We start from the raw sequence: 19080 nt of genomic DNA, 5'->3' as shown, positions 1-19080 counted from the left end.
AAAGGGAAAATGATGTCCATTTCTGCTTAATTTATCACAAATCTGTTTGTACGTGGTTACAAAAAAAAAAAAATTCTATTATTGGCTTGACAAAATGTTAAACCCTTTCAGCTTAGCAAGGAGCAATACAGATGGAAAAAAATTAGCATTCATGTGAAGTAGGATAGAATCCGAGATTTAGCTGCCTCTGACCTGCCTGCTAAATCGGTTAATAAATGTGGATTTTGTGCTAAAATATAAGATTGGGTAAATTGTCCGGAGCTTCTTGAGAAACAGGGGCAGTTCCACTGACCTTCAACATATTAATAGAAAATTTAATAATTAAAAATCTGTCTTAACTGGGGATTTTCTGGTTTCAAGTTAGCTCAGTGGAGGCAATTTCCAGCAATGTCTGGATTCTTCCAGAAAAACAAAGCATGGCAAGGAGACAATAAGAGGGATGGAAAGACCTCTTTTGTGAGGAGACAAGCTTTGCATTGAAAGCTTGCATTCATTTCACAGTCAGGAATAAGATATGTGTAGGAGCAGACTATAACATAAGGTGAGGGGGGAAAATGTCAAGCTTCATAATAAACACAATGGGGACACCCATGAAGTAATCAAAGTATTTGGTAGTGTCACGAAACTCATTTATGTCATTTGATCAACACCTATTGTGAAAACGCAGTCCCTATGTTGGAAGCGAGGTGGGCACTCAAATAATTAGCATTTAGCCTACCTTTTAAGTCGTTTAAAAAAAAGGGCCTCCACAACCTTTCAGACCGCCGGGCAAAACAGAATCCAATACAGAGCTTTTGAAGACCTTTCTTTGCCACCACAATACCAAATTTGCAATATGAAGCCTTTAACAAGCACTCCATCTCTGTAATTACCAGATAAATAGCTAGGTGACTTATGCTACTGTCATTAATTGAAGGTCACAGGGTATTTCAATTGCGGCTCATGTATTGCAACAAATTCTGTGTTCCTGGATGTGGGTCTGAAAGTGCCCCCTATTCCTTTGTCTACTCTAGTATTGGATTCAAAGATCCTGTGCAAGTTTTGAATGGATTGAAGGATAGCTACTATGTGACAGCAAGCAAGTACTGTATTTAAGCACAATCTGAATGAGTCCAAGACATCTGGAGTGTTGCTTCTTCTAAGAGCACAGTAGGACACTTCTTACCTCTTCCTACATTTGGTGAGAGGAGCTCAGAGGAATTGAACTGAACCTGACAAGAGCCAAGTCAGAGACAGGAAAAGTGAGCGTAAGGGACTTGCTTCTGGTCACAGAAGGAAGCTGTGGTAAAAGCGATCAACAGAACCAACTTCTTTCAGCTCCCACTCCTCTGCTTCATTTGCAAGACCATCTTACTGTCCCTTGCAGGGAGGAAGACTTCACCTTGTGGTAGTGGTGAGTTCAATTCCAGACTCTGCCAAAGACTCCCTGGGTAGCCCTGAACCAGTTTGGGTAGAAGTAAGCACCCATGTCCACCATTTAAGTGCCATTGACTTCAGTTTACAAGCAACCAACCTGCTCACTTGGGGCTGAATTTTCTGCTGACTGGTCCCTTCAAAGCAGACACAGCATAACTCCTACCTCCCACCTGAGTAAAGGCTCAGAGCCTCGGCTCAAGCTTGACCCTGGGACACCCAAAGCAGGGCTGGTAAACTAGACCACCTGGTTTATGAGGCCTGATCCTGTAGACATGCTATGAACAGGGCTCAGAATGACACTTTGTCAGCCCCGGAGTAGGAAGGAGGACAGATACAAGCTGCTAGTAGGCAGAGGGACAACCCAGCTCCTGCCTAAAACTCAGCTGGAGTCACCAGGAAACGTAAGGTGATCTTAAGAGAGGTATTGGACAGAAGCAGGAGACAGACGATGGGAGAGAAATCATTAGTGGTGGCCTTGGATGCTAAAACATGTGTCACTTACCTACCTACAAGAGAGGGCCTGTGCTTATGGTCCTGACTAGCCAGGTACACCAGAACAGTCCAACACCTTGCCCTCCCTCTGTGCCTCCTTTCTCCATCTATCAAAGGGGCAGGAGATGGGCATGGGGTGAGAACAACCACTCTTTCCTGCCGCCTTTTGTCTACAGGGATTTTGGGGCCATCTATCCAACTAGCTCTTGATTTGGATGTGCAGTACCTAGATCAATGGCATCCTGTTGGTACTTTGAAGTGGAACAGTAACAACAGTAACCATGATCATTATTGCTCTCAAGACTGAGAGAAGATCCCTGATGTAACAGATTGATGCTCTAATCCAGTCAACAATAGGATGCAGGACTATCATTTGGAAAGTTGCAAAATAAATCACGTTAGGAATAATTTCAGGCACATAGTTGCGTAAAAGAGGTTTCCCGCCTCCTCTCTGAAACACTATTGCTTTGTCAGCTGCCATTTTATTAAACAGCAAGGCTACTGGCTCTCAGTTTATCCAATGCTAACTTCTGCAACATTTATCAGACTCTCTGTGCCTATTTTCATCCTCTCCTTACATGTGAGGGGCTGAACATCCCACTGCATCTGAAGATACTCCTACATGGCTAGGATTTACTTGTGCACCATTGTCAATCTTTTCAGTATTTATTATTCAGACTTTATTTTACACTGTTACCTCCTGTTGGATGGAAGGACAAGAAATGCCAGGTCTCCATGGACTGGATTTCCAGAGCTGAGATTCGTTAAATAAAAATAAATATCCTAAAGAGCTGGATTATGTTTTTCTCTTTGATGTTTAATTGGATCTTGGTGCTTTCTGGAATGTGAGTTAAGGCTTCCCAAGCAGTTACAATTCCCACTGCGTAAATGAGCCTCTTACCAGGGCTTCTCTATGCTGATTTTAATTTCTTTCCCCATCCACAGCCAGAAGATAATTTCAATAGTGAAAAATTGTTTTGCTCATGCTTTTCTGTCATTAATAAAGAATTACATTTTGTTCCTTCCTGATTCAATGAATTTCCATTTTGTCTCTACTTAAAACTGAATGCATGCTTTCCAAACTATGCACTGATGTGATCACCGGAGTCAGCTGTGATTTCCCATTTCCGATCTCAGCACTGGTGTGGGATGAGCCTCAACTTGGTTTGAGAGCACATTTTGATTTAAACAAGAGTTTACCCAATAATCTAGAACATTCATTAGTGTTTTTGTTAGCATCCCCTTGCCTTCTTTTCTTTAAAGAAAATGCATTCAATCTACTTAGCTCTGGTGATGGGGTTTGAACGGATAGCCCCCTAGAAACTACAGGCCTTTATCTGGTGTACGCTGGCAACAGCTCTGAAAACTTTGCTTCTCCATGGTGCTAATACATCTCAGCACTGATCTGGAGGAATCACCTTTATGAGAGAAAGGAGCACTGTATACTTCAAGGCACATTCCAGCTTTGACCTATCTGCTGAGGCTGCTAAAAGGGTACCAATTAAGTGTGAACCGTGATGGTGATTTTTACAGCATAGCCATCTATTTGCTAGGAACTTGGGCAGACACGTTCTACTCACTTCAAGCAGGTCACCAGCCAATAAGAAGATGGTCATGACATGTGGTCATTAATTGCCTTGTCTCCAGTGAACTTGAGGTAAAAGTTCACCCAGACCCCATTACTTCCACTCCTCAAGCTCAGGGGGTAATTGCCATATCTAGTTATTCCTTCCTACAACCCTGAAAGTTGTATGACATCTTACAAAAGCCTAGAGAATTCTTCACGAAGGCTGTTTGTGCCCGAAAGCTTGCTAAGAAGAATTTTTCCAACTATTTGAGTTGGTCTAATAAAAGGTATCGGATTTACCCAAAGAACTTTGTCTGTCACAGTAGTGTACTATTTCTTAATCAGATGACTTGTATCTGGAGAGAGCTTATCATTTCAGCTGCCACCCCCATCAACTCTTTAAAACTTGCCACACCATTGGGCCTTCACTGTCTTGATCCTGAGAGAAGACTTGATCAGACCAAGCAGCAAAGAGGGATACAGATGACACCGCAACCCCCACTGACCTCAGTTACCTCCTGGACAACACCTGGATGTGAACCTTGGGCTCCTTCTGTCACTGTTTCCCTCGGGTCTCCTCTTCCTTCTTCACATGGTTTCTTCTTTGTCCAATCCTTCTCTTTTTGCCTTCTGTTAAGAGTCTGGGAGTCTTTGGCTTATATCCAGGAAGGTGGCCAATTAAGAAATGTCTTAAAAGGTCCAATTCTGTTAAAAGCTTGCCAGGTCTCACAGCGGCTATTCAGACCATAAGCAATGCCTGTTTTTCAGCACCAAAGAGGCAGAAGCTGCAATTCCTGCCATTCCTGGTCTCCACTCTCTTATCTTGTGTGCTTTTCTTCTTCTCTCTTCAAGGGAACAGGTTTGGATTCCAACAACTGCTGTCCAAGCCCATATCAGCTAATTGGTTTATTCTCTCAAAAGAACAGGTAATATCTTCTTCAATATCTACCAAAAGACGATTAAACGGGGGCTTTGCATCACAGCAGCTCCCTATGCTAACAGGGACAAGAATAAGGGATGTTTATTAAATGAAAACCTTACTTAATACTTTCCACTTCAAGTGCTTTAGCTTGTTTTTTCTCCCTGCTTCAGTAAAAGATTAAAAGGATTTTTAATGGTGACTTTGCCATGGGATTAAACAGTTTCTGTATGCAGACCTCTGGACCATGTTAGCTGTTCAATGTGGTAAAATAACAGGGTCTAGTTAACACTTTTGACTCTCTGGGCCCATTTCTTGCATTAAAATCAACACCTGTGCCTGTCAAAGCCAATTATAAGCTGGCATTCAAGTGCCAGTCTGGACTCAGCTGGAATAGGGAAGTTCACAGCTTTATGAATCAGCGGGCGCATCTACAAGCGATGTTGCAAGCTGCAGTGATGTGGCATCAGCGGACACAAGCCATGATGCCACCGCTATGTCACCGTAGTGGCAAAAAAATAGCCATACGCCACCAGCATGGTGCAGTAATGGCTGTTACTGCACTGTCATTTAGTACTTTTAAAAGGAAGTGCTAAATGATGGCACAGTCACAACGGTGCCATAGGGGCATGTGTAGATACACCCAGTATGTATTGATTATGTAGGGCTTAACACTGAATTCTTTAAGGATGCAAAACCCCTACTGAAGTCAAGGGAAGTGTTGACTAAGAGCCAAGTAACGTCTTCAGGAGTTGGCTTGTGGTGCCCATATTGAGCCAAAACAGACTTCGAAAGCATCTTGCTGCATAGCTCTGCAGCCTGTATGCTAAGCCAGCCAATGTTGCCTTCACCAAGAGTTTTACAGGCAAGAAGACGGCAGGGGTAGGAAGATAAACAAGTTACAAGTTGAAGAGGGATCATTTAAAGTGGCATCCAATTATGCAGCAGTGCCTGAAATCTCCTTTTTAAGGCATGAAGATGTGAAACGAATGGAAGTTTATCCATTTCAGGAGGCCATATCTCAAGGTTCAATTCTCTTGCCTTCTCCAATGTATCTTGGAGCCAAGATGAAAGCAAAAGGCAAACAAATGCCCTCACGGGCATTGCGGGGAGAGGCACTCTGCACTCCAGTGATGTGCAAGCCTATTTTATGTGACAGCTGGTGTAACATCCGTCTTGTACAGAGACATTCTCACTCTTTAATGAAGGAGACGATGGTTTAAAGGTGAAATTATATGAATATTTTCCAGGGAGAGCTTTTTATTTTGGTGGCCTTGGGCATGACATGAATTTAACATAAGATTTTGTTTTATAAAGTTGACACCAATGAGCCTGAGGGAATCCATTTTCATCACACATGTTGCGTTAATCCTGGTACTGTTTGACCAATGAGATATGACACTGTCTGGTAAGATATATTAGAGCTGCTGATATTCCGAGGTGCATGTGTGAGTGTGTGTATATAGCGTATTCCTCTGTGATAATGCCCTGCGCAGTCTCCAGTGACAAAAGCCATTATGCTGGTTGCAGCCAGAGGAAATTAAAAAAGTTAAAACTGAGGTTGACAGGGAGAGGTGAAGAAGAGAGGGGCTTGCAGCACGTTACTTGCTCAGTATTGCTGCCCACAGACCAATGAAGGCTGGGAACCACTGATTTAGTGGCTAAGTTTTGCAGCTGTTTTCTGGTATGTCATATTACCCCCATACTCCAGAAGGGAAAACTGACGTACAGTGAGACTAAGTGGCATGTTCCAGAAAACACTGCTTGCAGCAAAGACAGGAATGGAAGTTAAGAGTCCTGACACCCAAGTCTTGCTCTAATCACTTCCCTTTGGGACCTCAGGAATTCATGGGTTTCCATATACTCAATACATGGTTATACTGCTACCTAAGGTCATCCTCAGACCCATCCTCTAGATCAAATCCCTTGCCCATCCTTACTAAAATACCCTTAACTCACCTCCTATGCAGCATCCCAACTCACTCCCCCAAGCCCTAATGAGCATTAGGGCCCAGGGTCTTTCATCCTAGTCACCCGTCTCTCCCCAGGACTGTGTTCACCTCTCACCCAGGCAGAGGGCCACAGACACAAGAAGTTGATGAGCACATGCATCCTGGCCATTCTCCATTCTTTTTGCTGTCTCCACAGCTTTTTGTCAGTCATGCACAACAGGAGAGACAAGGAGGAGGCAAACTGATGTGCAGAAGGACTTGAGCAGAGAGCCATTCTAGGAATCACTTTGCCCCTTATTTGCCTCTCCTTCCATATTTTACAGGTGGCTGCAGCAAGATAAGATACAGACAAGGCAGAGCAACCCATGTGGGCTGCATTAGTTAATGTGTCCCCTCAATAACAGCGTGGATATATTCTAGGAGTCCTGACAACCAGTTCCTCACTCTGAATACCAAGCTGCATGAAGCCTGATTTTATATGGCCTTTACTGAGTCAGAGTTTTCCTATATACTGGGTATTGCTTCTATTAGTGCTAAGTCCTGCCCAGTTTTAAATATCTAAAGACTTGCCACCAAAGCAGCAAAGACCAACAACCCCACCGGTCCCCTGGATGAGTACACACATGGCATTCGGCACAACTACTGCATGGGGCAGTGTAAGCACAGTGCTTGCATGTGAAACAGTGCACTCTACTGACTCCTGAAAGTCCAGGCACATGCCATGCAGCCCAAGTCACTCAAAAATCACTACTCTACTTCATGTTAAATTAAATTTTGTGTTGAACACAGCCTCTTCTCTTCCCTTCACCCCAGGCAGACAAAAAAGAGGTTAAGGGACATGCCCTATAAAGCCTTTAGGAGCTGCCTGGCTCCAAGAGAAGGGCCCTAGGCTGGAGTTCATTGAAAGGGCGGAAGGAACTGGCTAAGCATGAGCTCTTGGTAAGGAGAAACTGAGATTACAGGATCTGGAGCCGAGGGGATAGGACAAGAGGTTTCTTAATTATCCTCTTTGCACCAAGCACAGACTCAGCCATTGAGCTGAACGGTGTTGAGAAGGAAACCTTTTGTTGGTACTTGCACTCCCCTGACCAGTTTGGGGTTTGTTTGCAGAGTCACAAGGGAGAACTCCTACTGCCCTGCTGACTCTGCTGAGAAGGGATTTTTGAACAGTTTTTGAAAGACTTGGGCTGCCTGGCATGTGTCCGGATGTTCAGGAGTCACTATGTCACGTGAGAGCATTGGGCTTATAGAATAGACGCAGGGAGGGACACTGCACCGTACACCCAACTCTGCATTTCAGGCATGGCTCAGCTTCCCAGTGGGAGCTCTGTCCCATGCAGCGAAGAATTACTGAACAGCTGGGAGCTATCCAAGCATTTTTTCATACCGACGCAGTGGAGAAGGGGAAACTGCTCTACCGGCACTCAAGTCCCTTCCCTTTGAAGCCTAAACACCTGAGTAGGAAGTCAGTGCCCCAGAGTTATCTCTTGCTTCATCTCCCTGCTGATGAGAAGTGGAAATGTTTATTTTGGAGTCCTACTGGGAGGGAACTGAACTGCCTACTTATCTAGGAAGAAAAGGAACCTGGAATAACCATCTCCTCCATGAATGGGAAAAGGACTCATCCTACATTTTCCCTTCTCAAGGCAACTAGCCCTGGGAAGTGCAGGGGCAGCTTTCTCTGACATTAGACCCGCAGCGGGCACATACTTCAAAAGAAATGGCACTTAAAGAAAATGCTGCTCCTTGTTCTTTCCCTCCTATGTCACTGTGACAAAATTTGCAAAAACTGCCTGGCTGTGGTTATTGGTGATGGCAAAACCAAACTCCAGACTGGAATTAAATATGGATACTTATAAAAGGGCAACAAAACCTACCAGTAATATTGTTGTAGGGTTAGAGTAGGTGAAGACGCCCCTTTGTGCTCAAACACTTGTCTAACATCTCCCTCAATCATAGAGTTGGTCCAATAAAAGAAGGCACCAAAGCCCCCTTGCTTCCCCAGCAGTAATCACTCCCCAGTAATATCAATCCCCGGTAATATATATCAGTCACGAAAAACAAAGACCTCCAATACTAATCAACCCTCTAAATCCTTCCCATGACTAGGCCTTGCCTTGGAAGTGTTTCTTCCACCAAGGGAGAAATGTGGTTTTTCCATTCTCTCAATGGGAAGGTTATTGTCCTCACAGACACTAATACTAATCCTGTTTGCATAGACAAACAGCTCTCCCAGTCTGACCGTGAGCAGCCCTCACCAATCCAAATCCGCCAGGAAAGAAACAGAGCTCTTTCTTATTTTTTAGTGGAGAGCCCTTATGCACCTGCATCATATAGGCATCTAGCTCATGCTAAGGAGGGCAACCATAAGGAGGACCTGTGATCACAATGCTCTTAAGCATTTTGCCTTATGGAGATTGGATAGTGACTGCATAAAATGCATAGGCAGCATTGCAGCCAGAGGCCAGAACCCAGGGCTTCCTCTATTCCCAGCCAGTGCCCTCCTCACTGGGTCCTACAGTCCTATTCCTTTTTGAATGCATGCCTTTTGGCTCCATGACTCCTTCATGTACTGTGGCCCCATGTTAACAGGAGACGTGATGCATGGTCTGGGCCCTGCCTAGCCCAAGGTCTGGGGACTGGGGCATCCCACTGGCTGGTAAGGGCATAAAGTATATTGCTACTCTCCCTCTCTTCCCCTCCTTTTTCCATGGTCTTAGAGAAGAACGCGGGTTCACCCATTCCCTAAGTGAGTGCCCTACCTCCTGAACGACGGGGCTAAAAGGTGGGGGTTCTGCCTCCCCATTTCAAACAGCTGCTAGACATGATTTTGTTCTGTGATTAAAAAGTTGGAACTTATGTGGACTATTGGCACCTCTCAAGGAAACAAAGGTTTCAACAGAAAGTGAGTGACGACAGAAACCTCCGTGGAGCCTGAGTATCTAGAGTTGTGCAAGGAATCTAGATGCTCAGGTGGCTTCGTGCTCATTGCATGGGGTGGGTTAAGACCATGGTTAGTAATTTAGATACCTGAAAGTTGTGTGAATGAACCTGGATTTGGATCTAAGTGTCTGGTCCTGCTTTTCTTGTGCGTCTAGGGGCTGTATTGAATCTTACATAGCTAATGTCCTAGATTCTTAGACTTTAAGGGCAGAAGAGACCATTACAACACCCTGTCTGACAGGCTATAAAGTTCCACCCCATTACTCCTGTGCTGAGCACAATAACCTGTGTCTGAATAACACACTTCTTCAGAAAGTGATCCAGTCTAAATCCAAAGCCTTCAAGAGATGGGGAAACTGCCATATTCCTAATCATGGTTCAGAAAAAGGGCTATTGTTTGGCATGCATAGACTTTTCAATCAAAGTCCCTTAGATTTCATTAGGAACTAAGCATGAGCTTAACTGACCTGCTTTCAATTCATCGTTACGTGTTTCAGGAGGTGAGAATCCTCCACCAATACAATAGAGCAGAATATGGCCTTGGCCTATATACCTTTTTCTGCTCTCCTTGTTCCTCTTTGTATATAATAAAATTATTTATTGAATCATAAAACCTAGAATTTGGCCACATGAGCTTATTATTTATTATGTATCCGAATCTCATCCTATTACAGTGTGCTGCTGCATATACTAAAGTTCTTGCTCACTACATTTTAATCATGGAAAACTAGCATCAGACATCCTGTGAGTAATTCTGCCCTTTGGAATCGAGTCATCAATCCATTAGAAAGATCCAGGTTACAAATGGGTGTTTACAAATCACCTTAGCTGTGATTTTTGCTCAGAGGCACAATAACCTTAATGTTACAAGTAGCTCGGTGAAGAAAAGAGTCCTACAATGCAGTTGCTCAAGTTTTTGCTATGTAATCTCACACTGCCAGAAAAAAAATTCACACTAGGCAGATTTACAAATGCAGTATGTAGAAAGGTTATATACTATAGGACCCCATGGGGTGGCAAAATGGTAGGCTTATGCATTTGCATGTAGAAGCAAGCATTTTCCAAACCTTTCCTTTCAATCTGAAAACCTCTATCTATCTCAGAAGGAGAATTCAGTTGTCAACCACACCACAAAATTGCCTGAAGTATATTGCTACTCTCCCGCTCTTCCCTTCCTTTTTCCACGGTCTTAGACAATGTTTCAGTGCATGGAACCAAAAATGATGAAGCTGGAAACAATACTATATCTTCTTGCCAGTGCAAGGCTGTCTCCTATGCCATAGTCACAAGAATCTCACTCAATCTTGTTTTTGTGTGTCACGTGAGGGGCGTCCACCTGCGCTCTTTAGATGTTATTCTTCTATCTAGTCATTTTTACTGCTTTTTGATGTTTAAATTTAGAAAAATCATTCCTGGTTATAATTCCCTTGGGCCTCACTTGATAACTCCTCCCCATCCTTGGAGTTTGTGATCTTGAAATACATGTTGACAGTTAACATGATTTTGCACTGCGCACATTCAAGTATCTCGTTAGCCAAAACTATTCTTGTTCATTTGTCTTCTTTACTCCCACGTCAATACTTCCAGTTCTCTTAATTGTTTTTGTTGCTTCCCAGGGAGTTGTTTCAATGGGTCGACATTACTGTGGTACTCTGGAGTCCTGGTGTGGTTCAACCACAACTGTGTAGGGTAAAGAAGCCACAACAGATGTGGTTTGCAGCTGCTTTCCTTATGCTCCTTATTGGTGAACAAAGAACAAAGGCCAAGCAAACAATTGCTCCTGAGTATCTAATGGTTCCCAGTACTTCTAGGGTGTTACTTGAAGACTAGCTATCCTCAGGACAGAAAGATGATAACTGTATTGTAAGCTCAAGTTCAGATCCCCATTGCTTGTTTTCAACAAGCTTCCTGTTTAGTTGAGGAATGGGGGAATTATAAAAGCCCCCAATTTCCCAGCAAACCTGCAGATGCCATATAAATATTCATCTTCTGGGTCGGTGTCTGCACCTTTCACACAGATTCGCAGAAGTTTAGGGCTGGAAGGGACCTTGTGAGAGCAAGACTGCTGGGGTCAAATAACCCCAGCAAGGTCAAATACCTACAAGACTGTTCTGTCCCTTCACACCTGACCTTTTGCTTCTTGGCTTTGTTTTTATATTAAGGCTTTTCCATCTGATTCACAGCCAGGGGGCACACTATATTCAAACAGCAGGAGAGGAGCACACCTGAAGTGCAACTGCCATCCCTTACGGTCGTCTTTCCTTTTTGCTTTACAACTGGCTAAAGAACGCTTAGTAATCTCATAAAAATCCAACCTGCCCATTGGAGGCTACAGAGCTTCATCAGGAATTAACACTACAACAGGTAGCATTATGCAGGCTATAAATTAAATTCACAGCAATATAGTCAACAATAGCAAGCCTAGGTGGCTTTAGTGGGGCTATTTATCACATTCCTATAAAATCACCAATAGAAATAGGATGATGTGGTTGGGCTATAGGATTTGTGCTCCCAGTCATGTTCTCTGCATGCTTTACCCAAGCCAAGTGGAAGTGCTATGTTTGCAGAGCCAAGTGCTAATACATTAGAAAGCATTCTTGCTTTAAAGCTACTGCTAAAGTTACCGATTGAGCAATCGTGTCCAGTCCAGTTGGGGTCGCAGCTGCAGAGCCCGGTATCAGGCAGGAAGGTCCCGTGACCAGAGCACTGGTCCAAACAGGTAGCTCTTGGTGTCTCACAACTGGTTCCTCCCCAGCCAACAGAGCAGTGACATTCTCCCCGAACGCACACGCCTCGTCCAGAACAGGTGGGGTCCATGCAGTCCACTGCATAAGGAGGGGGAGAGAAGGGCAGAAGAGAGAAGTACAGATATAAAGTTCAGGAATGGCTTAGTATACAAGTTGTGCTGCAAGAGTATGGTGCGGTACGACAGGGGAGCAGAGCAGCATGTGGTCAGCTATGATGTGATCAAGGACCACATAGACAGCCCCTCTGAACACATACATCACACCTGAGAAGCTTCAATCAGTGCAGAACCTAGTATGAATTGGAGACAATCAACTGAGATTCATTAATACTTCATATCTCGGCACAGTATATTATATATTGCAGTATTATTATTATTAATAAATTATTCAAGGATCTCCAAGAGTTACAGCAAATTTGGGAGCTCGGCATTACACGCAGGAGGAAGTTGAGACAAAGTATATAACCCATTTGCTCAAAGCGTGACAGAGTTGGGAATAGAAAGCACTGCATCCTATCCTAGTAACTCATAGATACGCCCTCTGCTCCACAGGTGAGATCCGTGATGGGACTGGTAGGTCAACCCATACATAGAAATCACTTTTGCTTTACTAATTTATTATAATGCAGGCCTACAATACTCCTGTCTGTCAGAATCACAAATTTTAAACCAAATCCTGAGCCATTTCTATGTGATGGGCACTCTTGGTTTCTAAGGTACTTAATGACTGATGCTTGAAAACCACAGGTGCCAGAAAGGCAGTCCTTAATATTTAGGGGCTACTAAATGGGTAACGTGTTTATACTGGCATTAACAGAACCAGCCTATGTGTGTGATGCCACATAAACACTCAAAGGACATTTTAAATGTCTCTCGCTGGTAAAGGGAAACAATATTAAAGCCCATTCTACTGAAAACGATTTCCAGTTTACCTGGGACATCTCTCAAGAAATCAATTAAATTAAATGGCAGTGACAATGAACAACAGGAACAGCTACTCAGCTGAGACCATATTAGCATAATTTCTGTCAGGCAGAAATGCCTAATGCGTTTAACCAATGCCACCAAGTTGCTGATCCCTACTCAGCCACTATGTTGTAAAATGTTAAGCTACTGTGGTGTTCGAATAGCAAAACTTTCAGATAGAGATTAAGACCCTGATTCAGCAAAGTACAAAAAAGCATGTGCTTAATTTGAAGCCTACTCTATATTCCTATATAGTTTAACATGATTTGCATATGTGTTTCAATTTACTCAAAGGCTTATGCACTTTGCTGAATGAGGACATAAAAATATAACTTATGAGTAGTTCTGTTCTTGCATTTTTATTTAATAAAATATTTTGCTTTTAATCTCCTTGAGTGCTTCTGCTACAGAGGGGCAGTTTCTTATAAATCATGCGAGAGCAGCCATTTGGGTGTCTAAGAGGATCCCCCTGCATGAGGCTTATGTATGCCTCCAAAGAGCATCTTAGCTTAGACAAGACGCTGTCTACATGGTCTAGTGCCATTTGTCACTTCATCCGTCAAATGAAAAGCAGGAACCACACAACCCTCACCCCAGGTCACAACTCAGTGCAGGAACTGAGCATCTATTTTTAAATAAATAAAGGTACAGACAGCAAGCAGGAGGAAGTAAAAGTCCTTTCAAGCTATTCCGAGCTCTTGAAATGGCATGTGGCAGGGCCTTGAGGACCAATGCCAAGCGTCAGCCAGGCCAGGTTAGGAAAGCAGAGTTGTCCGACTAGGGGCTCTAGGACAGCTGAGCCGATCACGGCACAACACACGCTGGAAAGTTCAATGTTGTTCCTTCTTCTCCAGGTGTGATGAGACTTAGTTCAGATCCAAAACCCTGAAAGGAAACACTCTACCCCGGTTAAGCCATTCTGGTAATTCCTCGGCTTCGCAAAGTCTTCTGACTCTGACAAGAAATGGCTCAGCAATGGCTATCCCAAGGTATTTTCTGTTTTGCAGATTTCTGGAGCTCTGTTCATGGCTGGAACAATCTTTGAGACTCCTAAGATGCTGGAGAAGATAAACCTATAAATCTCCTCTGCTATTAGCGAGCAAGGCATGCGGGTGCCAATTTTAGCACGAGCCCTGGACGCCCCTGGCCCTGTTCCTACTCTGGGGTTGAAAGGGACTGAGCAACACACTCCTGGAGTCCTATGTTCTCAGCAGACGGTTTGAATGCAGAGAACAAAGATCATGGGCTATCTGACAAAAGGTTACCTCCAGGCAATTAATCATCCCCCTCTGAAAGTCGATTGGGGAAAAAAGGTGAGTTTTAAAGGGGGCTCCATCAGAGGAGGCAGGCGCTCTGCTACCTCAGCGCTAACACAGAAGATTACAGAAGGGGAATGCGTGTGTCAGAGCACCACATTTATCATAATCCCAAGGCCATTTTTCATGTTGAAACGAGCCCTTTCAAAAGATGTCACGCACAATGGCTACTTTAATCTTGCCCTCACTAGCCGCATATCTTTAGACGTTCTTTGGCGTGGCGGGGACCCTGGGACAGGATTAGGGGCTTTTGCTTTCTTCTTTGGCAATTGCTTTGGTGGTTTTCAAAGACAACGATATATTTTGAAGAGTTCTGCTTGAGAACCTCAGCTGCCCAGCTTGGGGTGAAATGGGAACGAGGAACGAGGCGACAAGGTCTAGTTTATTTAAAAAAAAAAAAAGAGTTTTGCATAGATTTGCTTTGCTGCTTGGAAAATGTCCCAAATGGTCTAATTCCTGTTTTAGAAAGTGCCCCATTTATAGTTGAAACCTTTTATAGAACCTGTGCTAGTGAGATAAATCGTGCAGCTAGCAATGCTATTGTAGCTACTATACTTTCCCCAATATGCTTTATGCCTCATTGGTCATACAAGTTATTAGACTTATTCAGTACCCAAAGAGTAACTTCTAATCTTTCATTGCTTAAATTTGCTCCCCTCCTTTTAATGTCCTGCTGGCTCAGTCTGCACCTTATAAAATACAGGGCAATAAACTTTAGAAAAGAGAAAAGTAAAACCACATAGGATTGTTAGCTGATGTTTTATAAACATTGCTGGAACGTCTATGCTGGAGGGTGGGGGGAAGAAAAAAGAAACACTAGAATGAAAATCCATTATAAACAGGGAATAAGCACTGAAGCTACACTATAGGAACTGAGAAATAATAAAAAAGGAATCAATACCAGATGGTCCTTAGAAGAGAAATTAAAAAGTAAACACAATTTTAAAAATAATATAAATCAACTTTTTTACTGGTTTTAAAAACATATCCTGCATATTTCCAACACAGCATAAGTTCTAGGTTGATTTTTCCCTGCTCACGGTTTCATGCAAATTATGCCTTGCATATGAAAAACAAATGTATGCTAGGAACCCCCCTTCCTCCATCCCCAAACAGCTCACAAGAAACTCATATTCTCTTTGTTCTTCACTCCTTTTGCAAGTTTTCACCTAATGGGACTGTGATACTGTCCTTGCCACAGTGTTAATATAAAACAACTGAAGTGGGTTTGTTCTGTTGTATCAAATGTGGTCAGTGAAAGGAAGTTCAGACTAGGAAAAGGCCAAATCATGCTCTGCGTTGCATACATTAGACATTGCGGACATCAACACGGTCCCACACAAGTCTAGCTGAGGGCAGAATCTGGCTCTGTGTTAAATAGTTTCCATGTTGCTATTTTTGAATAAACATAAAAGAAATGTTCTAATACATAAGAGTTACAGGGGCCCACATTGTGACTCTTTTCAATAACAGAAATCTTTCAAGCCTTTCCCATTCTTTAGCTGGGGTTAGTTTTCTCACAGGATGGACTTTCAGCATTTACTCATCGTGTCGAACTCCAACCACCTATGTACAAATTCCAACATCAGATACTCAATCCTGGATGTACTGTATACAATGAAGAAGTCGTATCTCACATGGACATCTGAATCCAGTTCAGGGTATTCTTATTGCCACTGCACATAACCGTGAGAAAATTCTTCGTGTCATCCTCATGCTGACAACTGAGCTTTCATAGCTTCTGATGAAATGAGCTTCAGCTCCCAAAAGCTTATGCTATATGTATTACCTATCTATCTATCTATAAGTTAGTTAGCCTGTAAGGTGCAAATTTGTCCTGCCTTCCAACTGACCATAAATCGAAGTCAACTCCACTCCTATGCAGAGGTGACAAACAAAGCAGGCGCTGCACAGCTTTCATATAGGCATTTGTGGCAAGATTAATGAAACTGAGAATGCACTGTTTTTTGGAATTTTCTATTGAACAGCGCTTTCTGAAGTGCCAAATACTTGCTATTTCAAGCAAAGTCATAACAGGAAAGATTGGTCCTCAATACCAATCAAAAACAGGCTTTTTAGGAGATATTCTTGTAAGTGGTTGATTGAGAGGTAATTTGCAAATATGGCAACAACTACCCACTTTTTTGTTGAGAACAATCACATTCAATAGTAGTGACACACTGGAGATCAGACAGGCTTATCTCGCTGTGTCTTATGATGTAGACATGGTAACACCCTAAAGATAAGGGCTTTATTGGCATCATCATTGTAAGCCACAAAAATAAATGACATGAAAAATACTCTAGGGGTAACAGGAATTTGAAGAAATCTATGACAGATTCCTTAATATGGTATCTCATTCTGAAGCTGAATTTAATTCAAGTCCTGTATGTGTCTACACTTTAGACTTGAAAAGCAAGTGGGTCCTTTTTCACACATTCTACCATTTTGTATATGTAAGCAATTGTAATCGCTTGGCATAGCATCTGCTCCAAGGGAAAAAACAAAAAAAAATTGTAAAAGTAATTATACATTGAGATGTGTAAATGGAAATGATGCTTTAATAAGAAGATTTGAACATATGATTAGATGTTCTGACCCTTCAACCAGATCTGTCTATATGAATCATTTGATGGCTTTTCACCCAATTATTGCACACATATGATAGATAATTACAAGTTATTACAACATATCATTTTCACGTTCCAGCCATCCACCGTATTTCTAAGGTACCTTTACTGTGGTGTCTAAGTGCTAGTACTATTCAGCGCTGCCTCGGTATACATAATTAGACAACCACAATCAAAGCAAAAGGCTAATTGAATGCATCTTGGAAATACCTTCTTCACAGCTCTCGCCTTTATATCCTGGGTTGCAGATACAGGTCCCCATGATGCACGTGCCATGGTTATTGCAGGAGACATCTATGCACTGGTTAGTTGGAACGTCACACTCTGCCCCTTTCCAGCCACTGTGGCACAGGCACCTCCCCTTCATGTACTGTCCATTCCCACTGCACAGGACTGGACAAGATGCTACAAATGGACAGAAACAACATTAGAGCATAAATATACCCCATCTGTTCATCACACCAGGGACTGCTCAAGGCTCCTATGCTTGAGGGACCTACCGCGTTTTCCATACTCTTCCACTACAAATTCCTAAGTAAATCCAGCATTTTGATATGGCTAACACCCACTGTCATGGGCTTCAGTTCCCTCTCTGATTATGTGCGATCTCACATTTCTCTACCTTGCTTTGCTCGGCTCCTGGCTATATTATACGTTTCTACAAATAAATGCTTAAAGCAATGTGTGAAATAATGCTTCTGGCTTAAAATGCTGCCTTTTCCAATGTCTCAGATGCATCTTATGATTGCTTAGATTCAGACTTTTCATCTATTCCCAAGATCAGAAATACTGGAGTCCTCCAGAACCTTGAAATTTTTTGCTTCTTCTCTACTGTCACTAGCCTCAGATCTGCCTATCACTATCTTTGGATTGCCGCCAGACTTTGTATTTTCCTTGACCCTGTCTCTGCCTGCAAACCTTAGCAATGCATAAATCATTCACCATTTTTGCTCTTGTAATTTCTAGTTTTATGGCCTTCAAGTTCTTTGCTCAGGAGGGTTCAGACTGCTGCAGTCAGAGTATTTTCAAGCTTCAATTCACTTCCCCCATCCTCTTTAACAGGCATCCACTGCATCGCTTCTCCCTGCCACCCTTAAATACAATTTAAACTTCCTCCTGCTTTTTAAAAAAACATTCATTTAACTTCCCCCATCTTCTGTCTATATATAAATCTGTCCATGTCTTTGCTCACGTATTCTAAACCTCCTTCCTTTGCCTTACCATGAAACTTCAGAGGCAGCCACCCTTTGTCACCCCATTTAATTAAAAATAAGATGCTCTCTCTCATCAAATACTTCCTAAAAACCTGTTCACTTCAGCTCCACGCTCTCTGTCACTTTGCTGCATTTTTCCATTTTTTAGCTCCATTGAAACTCATCTCCAAGGACAGGTATTCAACCCAGATTTCTTTTGCCCACATCCCCCACACCAGCCTAAGAGCAGCTGTATAAGCAGTGCCACTCACTATGGCATGTTATAAATATCTTCAGAAAAGCCACTTTATCTTGTGTAATTTGGGAAACCATCTGCATTAGATGTATCCTAGATACAACACACCTATTTCAAGTGATCCCTGAGCTGGAGTTCATGTCAGGAGTGATATCCATAGCTGTTAAAGGAACCCTCCGTCTCGATTCTGTCCCTTCTCCAGTGTTGTTTTCATGACTCATGATAGACTAGCCCGTTTGTGTGTGTTAAAGCACCATGACCACACTGGTCCAATACCAGAAGTTACTCCCATTGCCTATTTCATAGATTCATAGATTGTAAGCCCAGAAGGGACCTCAGAAGATCATCGGGTCCAGCCTCCTGCACCAAGCAGGAGAGACAACTGGGAGTCAGGGGACCCCAGAGAGGTGACCATCCAGTCTCCTCTTAATGATTTCCAGGGTAGGTGATTGCACCACCTCTGGAGGGAGCTTATTCCACGATCTGGACACCCTGACTGTGAAGAAGCTTTTCCTAATGTTGAGCCTGAACTGCTCTTCCAGGAGTTTTGTGGCCATTACTCCTGGTCTTCCCCAGGGGTGCTCTGGTGAACAGCTGTTTCATAGATTTCATAGATTTCATAGACATCAGGGCTGGAAGGGACCTCAGAAGATCATCGAGTCCAGCCCCCTGCCCAAAGGGCAG

At 43.0% G+C, this 19080-nt stretch overlaps 1 protein-coding gene across 5 annotated transcripts in view; it reads right to left on the bottom strand.

The window, feature by feature from the left end:
• TENM4 (teneurin transmembrane protein 4) overlaps nt 1-19080 on the bottom strand; it is a 760950-nt gene that overhangs the window by 153134 nt on the left and 588736 nt on the right. For all 5 annotated transcript variants that reach the window (XM_019530413.1, XM_019530416.1, XM_019530415.1 and 2 more), the window contains 2 exons: nt 17158-17352; nt 11914-12114 (listed from right to left, as the gene is read on the bottom strand). In XM_019530413.1, the coding sequence (XP_019385958.1) occupies nt 11914-12114; nt 17158-17352 (396 nt within the window). The remainder of the gene's footprint in view (nt 1-11913; nt 12115-17157; nt 17353-19080) is intronic.

This window comes from Crocodylus porosus, unplaced genomic scaffold (genome assembly GCF_001723895.1).
Source record: "Crocodylus porosus isolate Cpor-Errol unplaced genomic scaffold, CroPor_comp1, whole genome shotgun sequence".
NCBI lineage: Eukaryota > Metazoa > Chordata > Crocodylia > Crocodylidae > Crocodylus > Crocodylus porosus.
This window is presented reverse-complemented; position numbering and strand designations above follow the sequence as displayed.